This window comes from Mobula birostris, chromosome 16, assembly GCF_030028105.1.
Source record: "Mobula birostris isolate sMobBir1 chromosome 16, sMobBir1.hap1, whole genome shotgun sequence".
Taxonomy (NCBI): Eukaryota; Metazoa; Chordata; class Chondrichthyes; order Myliobatiformes; family Myliobatidae; genus Mobula; species Mobula birostris.
In genome coordinates, this window is record NC_092385.1 from 26,411,889 (window position 1) to 26,426,810 (window position 14,922).

The 14,922-nt window shown below is 39.6% G+C and overlaps 1 protein-coding gene across 6 annotated transcripts in view; it reads right to left on the reverse strand.

Annotated features, from left to right (window-relative positions):
* Positions 1-14,922, reverse strand: part of cfap20dc (CFAP20 domain containing) — a 492,691-nt gene that overhangs the window by 86,746 nt on the left and 391,023 nt on the right. For all 6 annotated transcript variants that reach the window (XM_072280490.1, XM_072280488.1, XM_072280492.1 and 3 more), the window contains one exon: positions 2,090-2,178. In XM_072280490.1, coding sequence (XP_072136591.1) covers positions 2,090-2,178 — 89 coding nt within the window. The remainder of the gene's footprint in view (positions 1-2,089; positions 2,179-14,922) is intronic.

Consider the following 14,922-nt stretch of genomic DNA (forward strand, 5'->3'; position numbering starts at 1 on the left):
CAGAAGTATAACACTCAGCACCTTGAGCTTGCTCCCACACTTAATGAGATCATGGCTTATCTAACTGAAACCTTAACTCTGCATTCCTACAACTCCACCATAACATCTCACCCTATTGCTGATCAAAAGTCTATTTCCAACTTAAAAATATTCAAGGATCTTTTTCCTCTACTCTTGGTGGTGTTCCGAAGACTTGCAACCTAAAAGAAAAATGTTGCTCTTTCTCTGCCTCCTTTCAGACTGTGATCTTCAGCTCAAGGTATACTTCAGAATTTTCCCTGCAATGTCCCTATCTTATCTATGAATGTATTTATTTAGCGATACAGCACAGAGTAGGCCTTTCCAGCCCTTTGAGCTGTACTGCCCCAGCAACCCCTGACAACCCTGATTTAACCTTAGCCTAATCACGGGACAATACACAATGACAATTAAACTACTCCGTGTGTCTTGTACTGTGGGAGAAAACTGGAGCATCTGGGGGGGAAACCCACACATTTCACAAGGAGGACGTACAGACTCCATACAGATGACGGAGGAATTAAACTCCTAACTCTGACGCCCCGAGCTGTAATAGTATCACAGTAATCACTAGGCTACTGTGGTGCTCTTTACGTTTCACCATCTTTAGATCCTTCAGGAGTAACCTCTGGCTCTGTTGCTCACCTCTGGTGGTTGTTGCAATCACAAACTATTTATGCTTCTCAGTAACATCAACAAATCAAAATGGCTGGACTGGGGATGGGGTAATGCGGAGGAGGGGGAGGGGTAGAGAAGGAAGGATTTACTTCATATTTTAGGAAGTCACAAATTTCACCATGACTCCATTCTTAAATAATATTTTCAACAATAATTTCCAGCACATGGAGATATTTAATGAAGTGCTTATTTACGAGGGGTAATTGATAAGTTCATGGCCTAAGGTAGAAGGAGTCAATTTTAGAAAACCTAGCACATTTATTTTTCAACATAGTCCCCTCCTACATCTACACACTTAGTCCAGTGGTCGTGGAGCATACGGATCTTGGACCTCCAGAAAGTGCCCACAGCAGGGGTGGTTGATAAGTTTGTGGCCTAAGGTAGAAGGAGATGAGTTATACAGCTCTCGTTACATGCACATGCAGTTCAACTCTTTGAGTGATTATGCAGAAAGTTTGGTTAATAACTCATCTCCTTCTACCTTAGGTCACGAACTTATCAATCACCCCTGCTGTGGACACTTTCTGGAGGTCCAAATTCATATGCTCCATGATCGCTGGACTAAGTGTGTAGATGTAGGAGGGGACTATGTTGAAAAATAAATGTGCTAGGTTTTCTAAAATTGACTTCTTCTACCTTAGGCCATGAACTTATCAATCACCTCTCGTATCTTTTCTCTGAGAGTGTCCTAAACTTATAGAACTCCAATATAAGTGTTAGCTTCAGTAAAGGTGCAGTGCATAAATGCAAACAAAAGATCAAACTACATATTTTTGTACATTTGCTGTGTGATTAAAAACGTGAAGGCGACAAGATGTTGGAAGAAAAATTGATAAATAAAAAATTTGTAGCCAATCCTAAAGTTAAAAGCACAATGAAAATAACTGTAAATAGTAAGATCCTCACAAAGGACAGAAAAGGAATAACACAATTTTCAATTCTGATAAAAGGTCATCACTCCAAGACATTAACTCAGATTCTCTCTCTACAGATGCTGTAGAATCTGCTGAATATCTCCAACATTATCTGTTTTGACTTCAGATTTAAAGTATCTGCAGCAATTTGCTTTTCAATATGAGCAAATAATTAGCAAAAGCAAAGAGGAATTTCAAGGGAGCAATTTAACAAAGTGAAAAAGAAATGTTACATGGCTGAAACTGCAATGTCATGACATCAGAAACACACTTAACGAACCTGATGTTTTGTAGATTTCCTCAGGGATAAATTGCACATTCATGAAGTGGATGTAGAATACTAACTGAAGGATACCAATGTACATTGTGGTAGCAGTGTAGGAATAATTGACACATCAGCATGAATGCAGCAACACATTAAGATGAAGCTTTGAAGTACTAATGAAAATTTGAAATGTACAGTCATTATCTGAACGTACCGTGGATTTGAAAGAAGAAGAGGATTCATTTTTTTCTGAGACAGGGTCAAAAGCATTTCATTCTGGTAGTGATGGCCTTGATTGACAGGCTGTAAAAGACAGGAACATTTGTGAGGTAATGACATGTAAAGATTCTTTTAAACTGATACTTTTTTTAATCAAGCAAGGAAAGTCTGGAGACAGATACTCCTAAAGGACTTATGAAATATAAAAGAATGAATATAAAATTCTAGCCTTTGTCCTGGGCTGAGTTATAGCGAGATGAGTTTATTCAATTTCTAATTGCATGATCTCTCTGGTGACTGGAAGTGGGAAGCTCATTATCTTTCAAATGAAATTAGTTACTGGAGTTGCTTCACAGGCATTTAGAGCAACAAAATTCTGCAATGGTTTATTAAAAGGGAATAAAAACATTGTTATCAATTACAATAGAAAAATAAGGGAATGAGAAGACAAAAACTTACCACAACTACATATCGCAAAATTGAGCGTGTTTCCTTTTACAAAGACTCTCAGCTAAAGACATGATGATCAAATGAAAAAGGCAAATCCTTCTGTCCAGAAAACTTGAAACAAGATATTTGTCTAGTTTTCAGCTAAGTGAATATTAATTATCACACAAGAAATGTGTTATATTAGATTTTGTAAAACACTGGATGAATGTCTGTAAGGCCAAAATGACAATTTACCTCTTTCTGAACTCTCAGAATGTGGGTTCTGTATGTATGTCAAGAGTTTTGATAGTTGACAATATGATTTTGTAAGTCCAAAGGATTGTTGTGTCCAAAATATTGGTAGACTAATGGATGAGGAGTGACCTTTACAATGTCTAAATGATTTATGAGGATATGCTGAACACTGTGTTAATGGACACAGGATGTGTTCGAAAAAAAGACAGGCTGTGATGAGACAAAATATCAAAGAGTTTATCTGTCTCTGCCTTGTGAAGCCTGTGAATATATTGGGGTATCTTTTCTGATTTTGTTGGGCCAGAAATCATGATCTAGGACTCAGGAGTGGTTTCACAAGTGAGTCAGAATTTGGAGTTCCCCTGACAACAGCAATGATCAACTGGTGAATAAGAACCACAAGCCTTGAAATTTTTGTGTGTTGCAGAAACCTTTGTTGAAATTTTTGTGACTTGCTGCATAGTATTTGGTGTGGTTTACTTGTTGTGCTTGTACGCTTATAACCACATCTCCTGGACACTCGAATAGTCTTGGTCTGATTAATCCAGCCTATTATAGGAAGGTACTTGTTCACTGTATTTATTGGCAAATCAATAATCCAATATAAATGTTGTGATTGCTAGATCATGTCAGACATAGTATTCTTTGATGACTGGCTCCCTTTAACTCATCAAAAATTTCCCAATATCAATGTGACACAAGTCAGTACTACAAGGGGATATACGAGGGGTGATTGATAAGTGCGTGGTCTAAGGTAGAAGGAGTCAATTTTAGAAAACCTAGCATATTTATTTTTCAACATAGTCCCCTCCTACATTTACACACTTAGTCCAGCGCTCGTGGAGCATACAGATCCTTTCTTTGTAGAAGTCGGCATCTTGGACCTTCAGAAGTGGTCCACAGCAGGGGTGATTGATAAGTTCGTGGCCTAAGGTAGAAGGAGATTTGTTATTAACTTCAAACCTTCTGCATAACCACTCAAAGAGTTGAACTGCATGTGCATGTAACGAGAGCTGTATAACTCTTCTCCTTCTACCTTAGGCCACGAACCACCCCTGCTGTAGACCACCTCTGGAGGTTCAAGATGCCGACTTCTACAAAGAAGGGATCCATATGCTCCACAACCGCTGGACTAAGCGTGTAAATGTAGGAGGGGACTATGCTGAAAAATAAATATGCTAGGTTTTCTAAAATTGACTCCTTCTACCCTAGGCCATGAACTTATCAATCACCCCTCTTATTGATGCACATTTCTGGTGAAGTATCGAAATAACATTTGCTACCTATACATTGTAAAGTGGCAAATCACAACTGTGTCTATCACAATGCTTTCCTAAACTTACAATTTCCACCACACAGGACAAGCGCAAAAAGGACATTGCAAAGCAATAACCTCAAAGTTACTCTGAGTCATACAATAAACTCACTTGAACATTTTTCACTGTTTCTTCAATGTCAATGGGTCAGGAGACTGGAATTACATGTCTGACACAGTTGCGAGAGTACTTTCATCACACGAACAGCAGTGATTTAAGAAGGAACTAAATGGAAATGCACAGTAAAAGGTAACATTGCCAATGAAGCCCACAGTGCAAGAGAGAAATGTATGTCTGTATCCTAAAATGAAAAGGGCAGCTTACATTATATTTCCATGTATAGAACATACATGAACATTTCTTCACACAAATGAAAATATTAACATCTCAGACTTAGTAAATCCTTCAACAACTATATTATTTGTAACAAAATATCCATGGTCTCTTCCCTATCAATGTTTAATATTTCAATTCAATTACAGTTCCAATTCACCTATTTAATCAATTCTTTTTGGATAACAATCAGAAATGTAGAATTCATCACTAAAATTTATGACAAAATAGAATCATATGGACAGTCCATTATTGCATTGTTAAATCACAGATTTTAAAAGAAATGCTGCAGTTACTTTATAATTGATGTGCAGTTCATTTGCACATATGAAAGGTCTCTACTAGACTCTAGGAGGAGCTGTAACCTTATTTTTACATTCAGAGTGCTACCATAGTTATATTATTGAATCTTTCTGAAATCTTAAATTTCTGATCATGCATGAAATGACTGCGGTCAGATAAGCCACAAATTACATGACTGGCCATTACAAAAGCTCTATTCCTCATACAGAAGTTAATAAGTGACATTTATCCTGTAATTCACTACTACAAAAATATCTGAAAGGAACAAAAGAGAGGTCACCTTGTTAAATTTCAAAACATTTGCTTTGTCATTGATAATACAGCATCTCAATATAATATCAGATGCTTACACTTAAACAAAATAAAATTGGTTTGTTCTACTGTATCAGGTAATGCCCACTTGTTCTTGGTATGAAACTAAACCAAAAGAATTTTTATCAACATGCAGAAATAACTAAGAGAATATCTGTTGTACAGCACCTTACACCTCCTTTGGTAGAGAGGTATTACAGTAAAATTTAAGAGGCATGATAAACAGATAGAGAATGGAAGGATTTAAACCATTAGCAAAGCCAAATGCCATTGTTGCAAATCGGCATCATAGTCGGCACAGACATCTTGGACAGAAGTGCCTGTTCCTGTGCTCTACCCTTCTATGCTCTAACATCACAGAAAGGGGTTACAACCCGAGTCAATTATGCACTGATTGAGTTTCCTAGGCACAGTACACAGTGTACATGAGTTACTAACTTGGTGAAGTTAAAATGCAGGATTTCACCTTGCTAGGAATAAGAGAAAGGTGGAATATAATTTTAATGGCAACAGATTGGGAAATTTAATTGTCGAAAGAACTGCTTGTCCTGGAGCGCCTGTCATTGACAGTAAACATGCAGGTGCACCAACTGTTAAGAAGGAAAATGGCTTGTTGCCCTTTAGTGCAAGATGTTTTGAGAACAGGAGGAAAAAAAATTAAAAGCCCATGATGATACCGTACCAAGGTACAGTGTGTCATTTTTGGAAAGGATATAATTGCCATGGGAGCATGCAGCGAAGCTTCACTAGACTAATTGCTGAGATGATGGGATGATAGAACTGTGGTAGGAGAAGAGACTGGGTCAACTAATCTGCATTAGGTGAAGTTTAGAAGAATGAGGATGATATGATATGCAATTCTGACAAGGGTAGACAGACTCAGGCAGGCTGTTTTCTCTGACTGAAGTATGGAGAACCAGCCTCAGGAAATTGAGTAAAACACTGAGAACTGAGATGAAGAATTCTCTATCAGTGAAGATTGCAGAGGCCAATTCAATATTTAAGTAGGTTTCCGGACACAAAAGACATCAGGACTTATGGGGAGAGAACAGGAATATGGTGGATTGGTCATGATTGCTATGACTCATGGGGCATGCTCAAAGGGCCAAATGGGTTATTCCTGCTTTTATTTCTTGTGTTTCTAAGTCTGTATTAACCTCAGGCAATAGATTAAAGGAAAGTGACTTTTTGCAAAATATTGACAATCAGATTTTCTGATCAGATTGATAATTATTAAGCCAACTGATGAACTCTTTGTAAAGTAAGTTGACAATTTGCAGTAAATACTGGACTGAATCACATTATAGCTTGCCACAGTTCTAAAGAGAACCACTGGTCACTATACTGAATACATCCACATATCCATGCTTGCATACTGTTGTGTTGCTACCACATCAATATTGAGCAGAGTCTAGACCAGTATTTCCTTTGGAATTTTGAGATGTTCTCAAATGATGCTTCAAGGTCACCCAACATCTCAGACAAATGGATGGAGCAGAGAAAAGAAATATCAATGCATATGTCCCTGAAAACTGCCACGTGTAGGAAAATAACTTGCACATTAAAACTGTCTCCTTCCATTCAAGTCAACATTGACAAGTTTAACATTCTCACCAAGCCTGTCTTATGCATCTGTGGGATGGCAAGGCAATCTCCGCAGCCTTTTAAATTTTCTGCTGACAGCTACATATTTTTCAGTTGCAATGAAGAGTAATTATTCAATCCTACTCAATAAAATCACTGGACTAAAACAAAATAGTATCCTGCTTTGAAAGGAATAATTTGAAAAAGAATAATAATATTTAGTTTTGAAATCATATTTATCAAACCAGACTAAAGATTCTATTATATGGAAAATTTAACAGGTATAATGGCAAGCTAGCCATAACTTGAATTTAACTCGGTAATTTTTCTCTTTATGTGACTTATTATAATCATTATCACTTCAGAACAATTGTGCAGTAAATCCAGTTCATCCAAAATATATCCGTTCCTTGTGTGCTTTAAATGTGCTCTTTAATCTCATTTTTTATCCTACATTTTCCTTTAAAATTTCTAAAGACTTTGCCAATAGCATTCATATGAATGTAAAAACTGTCAACGGGACAAACTTGACTGTGCTTTATTGAGTTCTATTCAAACCACTGTCTGTAAGGAGTTTTTACGTTCTTCCGTTGACCATGTGAGTTCCTCCAGGTGCTCTGGTTTCCTCCCATAGTCCAAAGACATGCTGGTTAGTAGGTTAATTGGTCATTGTAAATTGTTCCATGATTAGGCCAGTGTTTGGTCGGGGATGATAGGCGGCATGACACAAAGGGCTGGGAGGGCCTGTCTTACGCTGAATCTCAATAAATAAATTTATTTACTTTTTGTGGCCATGCTACTTTTTCAATGGAAAAACAAATAGCAACAAGGAGGCCTACAGAATTGAGAATGATGGGCTGATGAGTGGTCTGCAAAAATAACCTCACACTCAATGTCAGCAAGACCAAAGAATTGATTTTGGACTTCAGGAAGGGGTGCTCAGGAGACATGCACCAGTCCTCATTTGAGAGTCAGCAGTGGAAAAGGTGACAACATCTCAGAGGATTATCTGGGCCCAATACACTGATGCAACTGTGATGAAAGCATTCCAGCGACTTCACTTCATTAGGAGTTTGTGGAAATTTGGTCTGTCATCAAAGACTCTTGCAAATTTCTATAGTTGTATGGTGGAGACCATTCTAACTGCCTACATCACAACCTGGTATGAAGCCTCCAATGTACAGTATTGCAAGAGGCTGTAGAGAGTTTTAGACTCAGCCATCTACTTCATGGGCACAACCTTCCCCACCATCAAGGACATCTTCAAGAGGTGGTGCCTCATCACTTAAGGCTGATTTATGCTTGTGTGTCAAATGGACGCCATAGCCTACGCACGTTGTGAGCACTTATACTCGCGCGCTGGTGTGTCTGCGTTGCTCCACAATTCGCGCACGTCACGCATGCGCACACACCTGCCCATGCAAGGCTTCATGGTCATGGTAGTCTTTCTCGGAGTAAACAAGTTTAAAGCGAGTGTCTTTTTTCATAAAAGCGAAACGTATCCTCCATAATTTCGGAGGTCTGTAAAGCTTTATGGAAAGCATTGCAGCCAGAGTTCCTTCCCTGCCCTTCAGTTGCCCAATGTGAAGCTATTGCAGCGTAGGAGGAAGTGCAATACTACCAAGTGGACCAATCACAGTTGTTGCGGTCTGTGTTGCCGCGACGTGTAGTTGCATTTTGGGAGAGGTGTGCGGCTGGCTACGGCGTAGGGATCCACGTAGGCTCTGCGTAGGGTTCGTGGTGACGCTGTACCTACGGCATCGATTTGACGCAGAAGTATAAATCAGCCTTAAGGATCAGCATTAGCATCCAGAACATATCCTCTTTTCATTACTACCATCGGGGAGGAGGTACAGGAGCCTGAAGGCCCACACTCAATAATTTAGGAACAGCTTCTTCCCCTTCACTATCAGATTTCTGAATAGTCCATAAATCCATGAACATTACCTCATTATTCCTTTTTTTGTCTCTTTATTTGCACTGTACTGTGGCTGCAAAACAACAAATTTCATGTCATTTAAGACGGTGATTTAAGATGTTTAAGACCTGATTCTGAATAGCTATCACTCTGCATCTGTATCTCGACAAATTTCAGTTTGGAATTTTTTGGAATTAATGTGCATCTGTCAGTTTACAAATTGCATATGAGATCACTGACCTACATATCTGATTTTGAATATGTTCCCATATCTGTGCTGACCTTTTTGTCCATAATTAGGAGTGGATTCTTTTATGTCTTTCTTACTTAAGTGTTTGTTTGAGGAAGATGTTTTCCCGTAGAGATTTGCGGAACATTGTAGAATTATATTAAAACAGAAATATGTTTTCTTTTACCACTACCTGAACAAACAGAAAGAGGTTTGATTTAACATCTCATTTTGATATATGGCACTCTAACCAAGCAATATTTCCACAGTATTACAGTTAAGTACAGGGATATCACACTCTGTTACGCATATGAATCCTGTGATGTAGTGGAGGGAGATGGCCAATGAATAAGCAAGCTGCCATTTTGTGATCATGCAATGGGTAAGATTTTCCACTTACTTCAGAAGATTAATTCATTTTCTCAAACTAAACTTATTTGTCCATCCAAGACCAGCAAAAAAAACAAAAACAGGGTAATAAAACTACAAGCCTTCAGCTACTATAGTGAGTTGACCAAGTGTCAGAAAAAAAAAGCTTGTCCAATACTACCAGCCAGCACTGACAAGTTTTAATGGAGTATCTTCCTTTCAAGTTACATGTCATTCCCTCCTTCAGTACTTTTTTTGAAATGAGATGTTTCAACTTATGGATATCTCTATAAATATTACAGTGATTTTAGTCAAAGATGTGACTGTCTGCTTTGTTTTTGAATTGAATTGACTTTATTTCTTACATCCTTCACATACTTGAGTAAAAATTGTCTCCATCTAAATGTGCAATCTGCAACTATAGCAATTTATAATAATTGATAATAAATAGAACAGTCAATGTATTATAGAGTACACTCAAATCAGCGTGAGTTCATCAGTCTGATGGCCTGCTGGAAGAAGCTCCCCCGGAGCCTGCTGGTCCCGGCTTTTATGCTGCGGTACCACTTCCCAGATGGTAGCAGCTGGAATAGATTGTGGTTGGGATGGTTTGGGTCCCCAGTGATCCTACGGATCCTTTTTACACACCTGTCCTTGTAAATGTCCTGAATCATGAGAAGTTCAGAACTATAGATGCACTGGGCTATCCGCACCTCTCTCTGCAGAGTCCTGCGATTAAGGCGGGTACAGTTCCCATACCAGGCAGTGATGCAGCCAGTCAGGATGCCCTCAATTGTGCCCCTGTAGAAAGTTCTTAGGATTTGGGGACCCATACCAAGCTTCCTCAACAGTCTGAGGTGAAAGAGACGCTGTTGTGCCTTTTTCACTACAGAGCTGGTCTGTACAGACCACGTGAGGTCCTCGGAGATGTGGATGCCAAGGAATTTGAAGCAGCTTTGAAGCATATATTTGAAACATAGGCTGCTTACACAATTAAGAATAGGACTAGGTCTTTCAGTCCTAAATAGTCTACACCTTACTTTGAATCTATGGCATATAGTTTCAGTCTGGGAAATCATCCATCCTCTCAAGCTTTCTGAAGAATTTTGTATGTTTCAGTGAGGTTACCTCTGATACTTCTAAGCTCAGGGGAAAAGAGGATTTACTGTTTCAGCTTCCCATCATATAATAGACCTAAAATCCCAGAAGACAAACTGGTGAATCACCGCTATTTTCCTTCTACAGTAAGTGTATCCTTTTTTAAAGATAAGATGACCATAATTCTACATAATACTACAGAGAATGTATCACCAAGTTTGGTGTTTGTGTGTCAAGTGAGTAGCATGCGTTCAGGTTCATATATTCTTCAGAGGATGCCATTAATAATTTGACATACTGTAGTATTTGTATTATCTTCTGAAATATTATAAACAGTGTTAATCCACCACATGTTAGATGTTTATCAAGTGCCCTGCTCACACCAAACTCCCAGCACTTGCTTCATCTGTTAATGTTTTTAAGCCAGATGAAAAGAATCTCGTTGCTGCATGTGGCAAACCATAAATGTTGGATGATTTTAAAGGATAAGACTCAGAAAATCCAAACACCATTTTCTGTTCAAGGAGGCTTATTACTATGTTGCTTCCTACTGCAATGAGCTGCCATAAGAAGTGGTAGATATTGTCCGTGCAACTATGTATCAATTAAATAAAAGTATGCACACAGGAGATAGCTTTAAGTGGTGTATTCACACTGCAGTGAGAGCGAGAGACAACAGATCAACGTACATAGGTAAATTATCATGGTGCTAAACTGAGTCATTGCTCTAAAAGAAATAGATCCATATATTACACTTCCTCCCCCTTTAGATTAATGCAACATAAAACTATATATGTACATAACATTCAATTTCCTTTTCATAAGCCATATTCTAAATAAATATGCTTTGACAATAACAATCCATAACTAACTTCACTGGGTGGCGCTCTGTTTCTTTCTGGATTGCGCCTCTGGAGTGGTAGAGTGACATCAGGTTTGGCAGGTGTCTTGTCAAAGACAATGTTCTCGGTTGCCGGTGTCATGTTGCTGTCAGTGACACGATCATCACTGAGAGGTAAGCCCGTTGGCTGTAATGCGTCCATCTTGTTGGATGCAATTGACTCAGATGTGTTCTTCGGTTGAGCATCCAGTATGTGGTCCACATGATGCCTCCCTGTCTGATCTCCAACATCCACTGTGTACAGCAGTGGTCCAGTACTTGTAGCTATCCTACTGGGTGTCCACTTGTTTTCTTGGTACTCACACGCTAGGACTTCCTGTCCAGCCTCGAAGCTCCTTGCTGATTCACTTGGCAACTGGCTGAACTGTTTATTCAACACTGCCCTCCATAGATCTGGCTTCAGGAGGTCTATGTAAGATTTCAGATTTCTGTTCATGAACAGTATTGCAGGTGTTTGATTTGTCATCGCATGAACAGAGTTCCGATACACAAAAGGAGGTTGTGCTGTAGAGAAATGTCCTCCTAATCCATGGCTTTAATGGACTTTTTGAATGTTTGGATGAACCTTTCAGCTAACTCATTTGATACTGGGTGGTGAGGAGATGACTTGAAATATCTGATGACATTTTTCTTCATGAATAGTCTGAATTCTTTTGAGGTGTATTGTGGTCCGGTGACACTCACAATATGTTCAGGTAAGCTGTTTCTGATGAAGATAGTCCCCAGAGTGGAAAAAGTCTTTTCTGAGGTGGTTGACATCATTGGTATGACCTCTGGCCACTTTGAATGAGCATCCACAGCATTCAGAAACATGGAGTCCATGAGTGGCCCAGCAAAGTCAATATATACTCTTGCTATGGTGATGATGGCCACTTCCATGGGTATAACGCTGCTCGTGGGAGTGCATTTTGAACTTCTTGGCATTCTGAATAGCTTTTGATCAAGTCTTCAATTTGTTTATCTATTTCCAGCCACCAATACAATATAGTTCACCCCTCTCGATATATGACTCCCAGCCTTCGTCAGCACTATCAAATTTGTCAACTTTCCCGACTAAAGCCATCGTCGTGTTCTTTTCACTTTAACTTTGTTAGTTGTACGCCTTTCACTGTGTACTGTGCATTGTTACTCCCGCATCCCTTTGTTAGCATCCATGACGGCTTTCTCTGTGCTGTTTAACTCTCTCCTCTCACTGTCTTGACCTGCAATCATCTCATAACTGTCGGTGCAGTTGATGATATTTGCTAACTTTGGGGTTCATACTCATCGCCAAGTTGTTGTGTCTGTGCAACTACATATCAATTAAATAAAAGCATGCACACAGGGGATGGCTTAAAGTGGTGTATTTGCATTGCAGCGAGAGCGAGAGACAACAGATCAATAGGCACACGTAGACAGCAGACCAATGTGCATAGGTAAGTTATCAGTCCTTACATAGTGCTAAGGGGAGTCATTGCCCTAATAGATCCATACATTACAGTAGAGGTGGGGCCAATTGCAATATTTAAAATATTTTTATATTGCTACAGGAATAGGAAAGGTTTATAAGGATGTGGGCCAAACAGTTGTACTTGGAGTCACTCAGGTAGGCAACTTGATCAACATGGACAATTTGGACAGAAGGTCCTGTTTCTGTGCCATATAATCTAATGATCTAATTCAATGCAGATCTGTTCACAGTTGGCCCTGTATTGAGCAAAAATGCAATGTCATCTTGTCTTTCCCCTTCATTTGACAGTCCTGCCACCCAGGTACCAACTGGATGAAATTTTGCTGCATTTATTCTAGAGCATCCTATCCTTTCTTGGGAAAACTGTACACAATATCCATGCTGTGGTTTCATCAAAACCATTTAGTTTTGCTAACAATATTTTTTAAAAGTGGTTTTAATGATTATCATCATATTTTGCAAGGATTATAGCGTAAGTGGAATCACATGATGCCACATAAGGAACCTTCATGCTCACAAGCTCTTCTCTCTGAGCTAATGCTTATTTTAGCTTGGAATTTGATTTCCCTTAAGATGATCTTCTTGTATGATTAAAAAAAGCTAGAGTTTTTGTTATCTCCTATATCAGTGGGAAATTTCAAATTATTAAAAATGAACAACTTCTCCAGAGCAAACTACTTTGGGTCATCTATTATTAACAAGACAGAAAAAGAAACAAATACAGCACAGATTGAGCTTCAAATTGCTTCATGCAGATAAAGCTTCTGCTGAATAAGTAGAATTCTTCAATGGGTACAAATTGCACCAATCTCAAGCTTAAGGTTTTAAGGTTTATATCATCTATGCTTTAGAGAATAAGCTTGTGAAATTCTTCCCAAGTTTCTCAATTTTGTTTACTTTATGCTGCAAATGTTTATAAATTGTGCTCATCTTCCAAGAGATGGAAAATGTTTCAATAACTTCAACAACAGAAGATAAAATGGCCATGACAGAAACCTTACATGCTTTACAACATTGAAAATAGGTACTTCAGACCAAGTGCTGGAAGATGAGATTTGAACATATGGGTGCTCAATGCTCAGAGTGGACATGGCCAGTCATGCATGTAAGGGGTTTCTTCTTTTATGTTACTGCTGAGGCTTTTTTGCTATGTTAGAATAAAATGGCTTCTTTGTTATGTTAACTGCTGAGAAAGTTCTCTCTCTAGCAGCTTGTCTGGGTTATAAAGAGAATTGTATTCATTTGCTAATCAATTGGGATAGATGTTATTCTTTCTTGTGTGTCTGTAAGCTATTGTTTTGCAGGGCTTTGGGGCAGAAGGCGCGATGGGGACAGAGAGAGGAGATGCGATGCTGTGACCCTGGGTGGCGGGACCGACCCCGAGCGGGAGTCCGAGGCCCAGGGTCTTCAGCGAGGAGAGGAGACGAAGAAAGACTCGTGTGGAGCATCTGGTCGGCCACCATGGTTGGTCCCAGGTGGCGGGTCGAGGGGGTCGGAGGGGATTGAATGGTGGAAAGAAGACTCCGTTAATTGAGCTCCAACTGTTGTGCATGAAGTGGTTGAACTTTGATAAGTTTGGCGCCTTTTATTTTCCTTTTCTATTTTTGAAAGTTTAAGTAGGCGGGCTGTTGACGGTGTTAGAACTGTCAGGTTCAATTACCCCGTAGTGACAGCTGCCAGTTATCTGAAAGTGTGGGGAAATGTGTCTGGTTCGACTGGAAGTAAAATGCGATGCCTGGGGGGGCTTTCCATACCTGTGTCAGGAGATTGGGGAAAAGCTTTCAGTGTATCTTCTCTGGCTAGGAGGGCAGCTAAATTGCTTACAGTGCCGGGGGATCATTTAAGGGGATCAGCCCCTCCTTCAGTTGTTCAGCTGATCAGAGAGGTGTCAGGAAACTTAGTGGGGGGAATGGCTTGAGGTCTCTAGGGGAGCACGTTCCCAGCAATGTACCAAGGAACTTCTGAAAGGAAAAGACCCTATTCCTGAAGGTTTAGAGGGACCACGCCCCCGTGTGTCGTTACAGATAGATGGAAGCTATGCTAAAGCCATCCTCAACACTGGGGCGCAGGTCAAGTTGTTGTACCGTTCATTTTACAACCGGTTTCTGAAGCATTTACCCTTGACAACATTAAGGGCACTGGAGATTTGGGGTACCAGTGCCAGTGATTATCCAGAAGACGATTATTGGTCAGTGAAACTAGAGTTCATGGGGGCATTGTCTGTGCACCCAGCATTTCGAGCTGCTTGTGAGGACGTGTGTAGCAGCCTTGGGCCGGTACCGAATTTAAACAACAGCTGATTGTGGTACGGCCTGGGGAAAGTATCTGAGG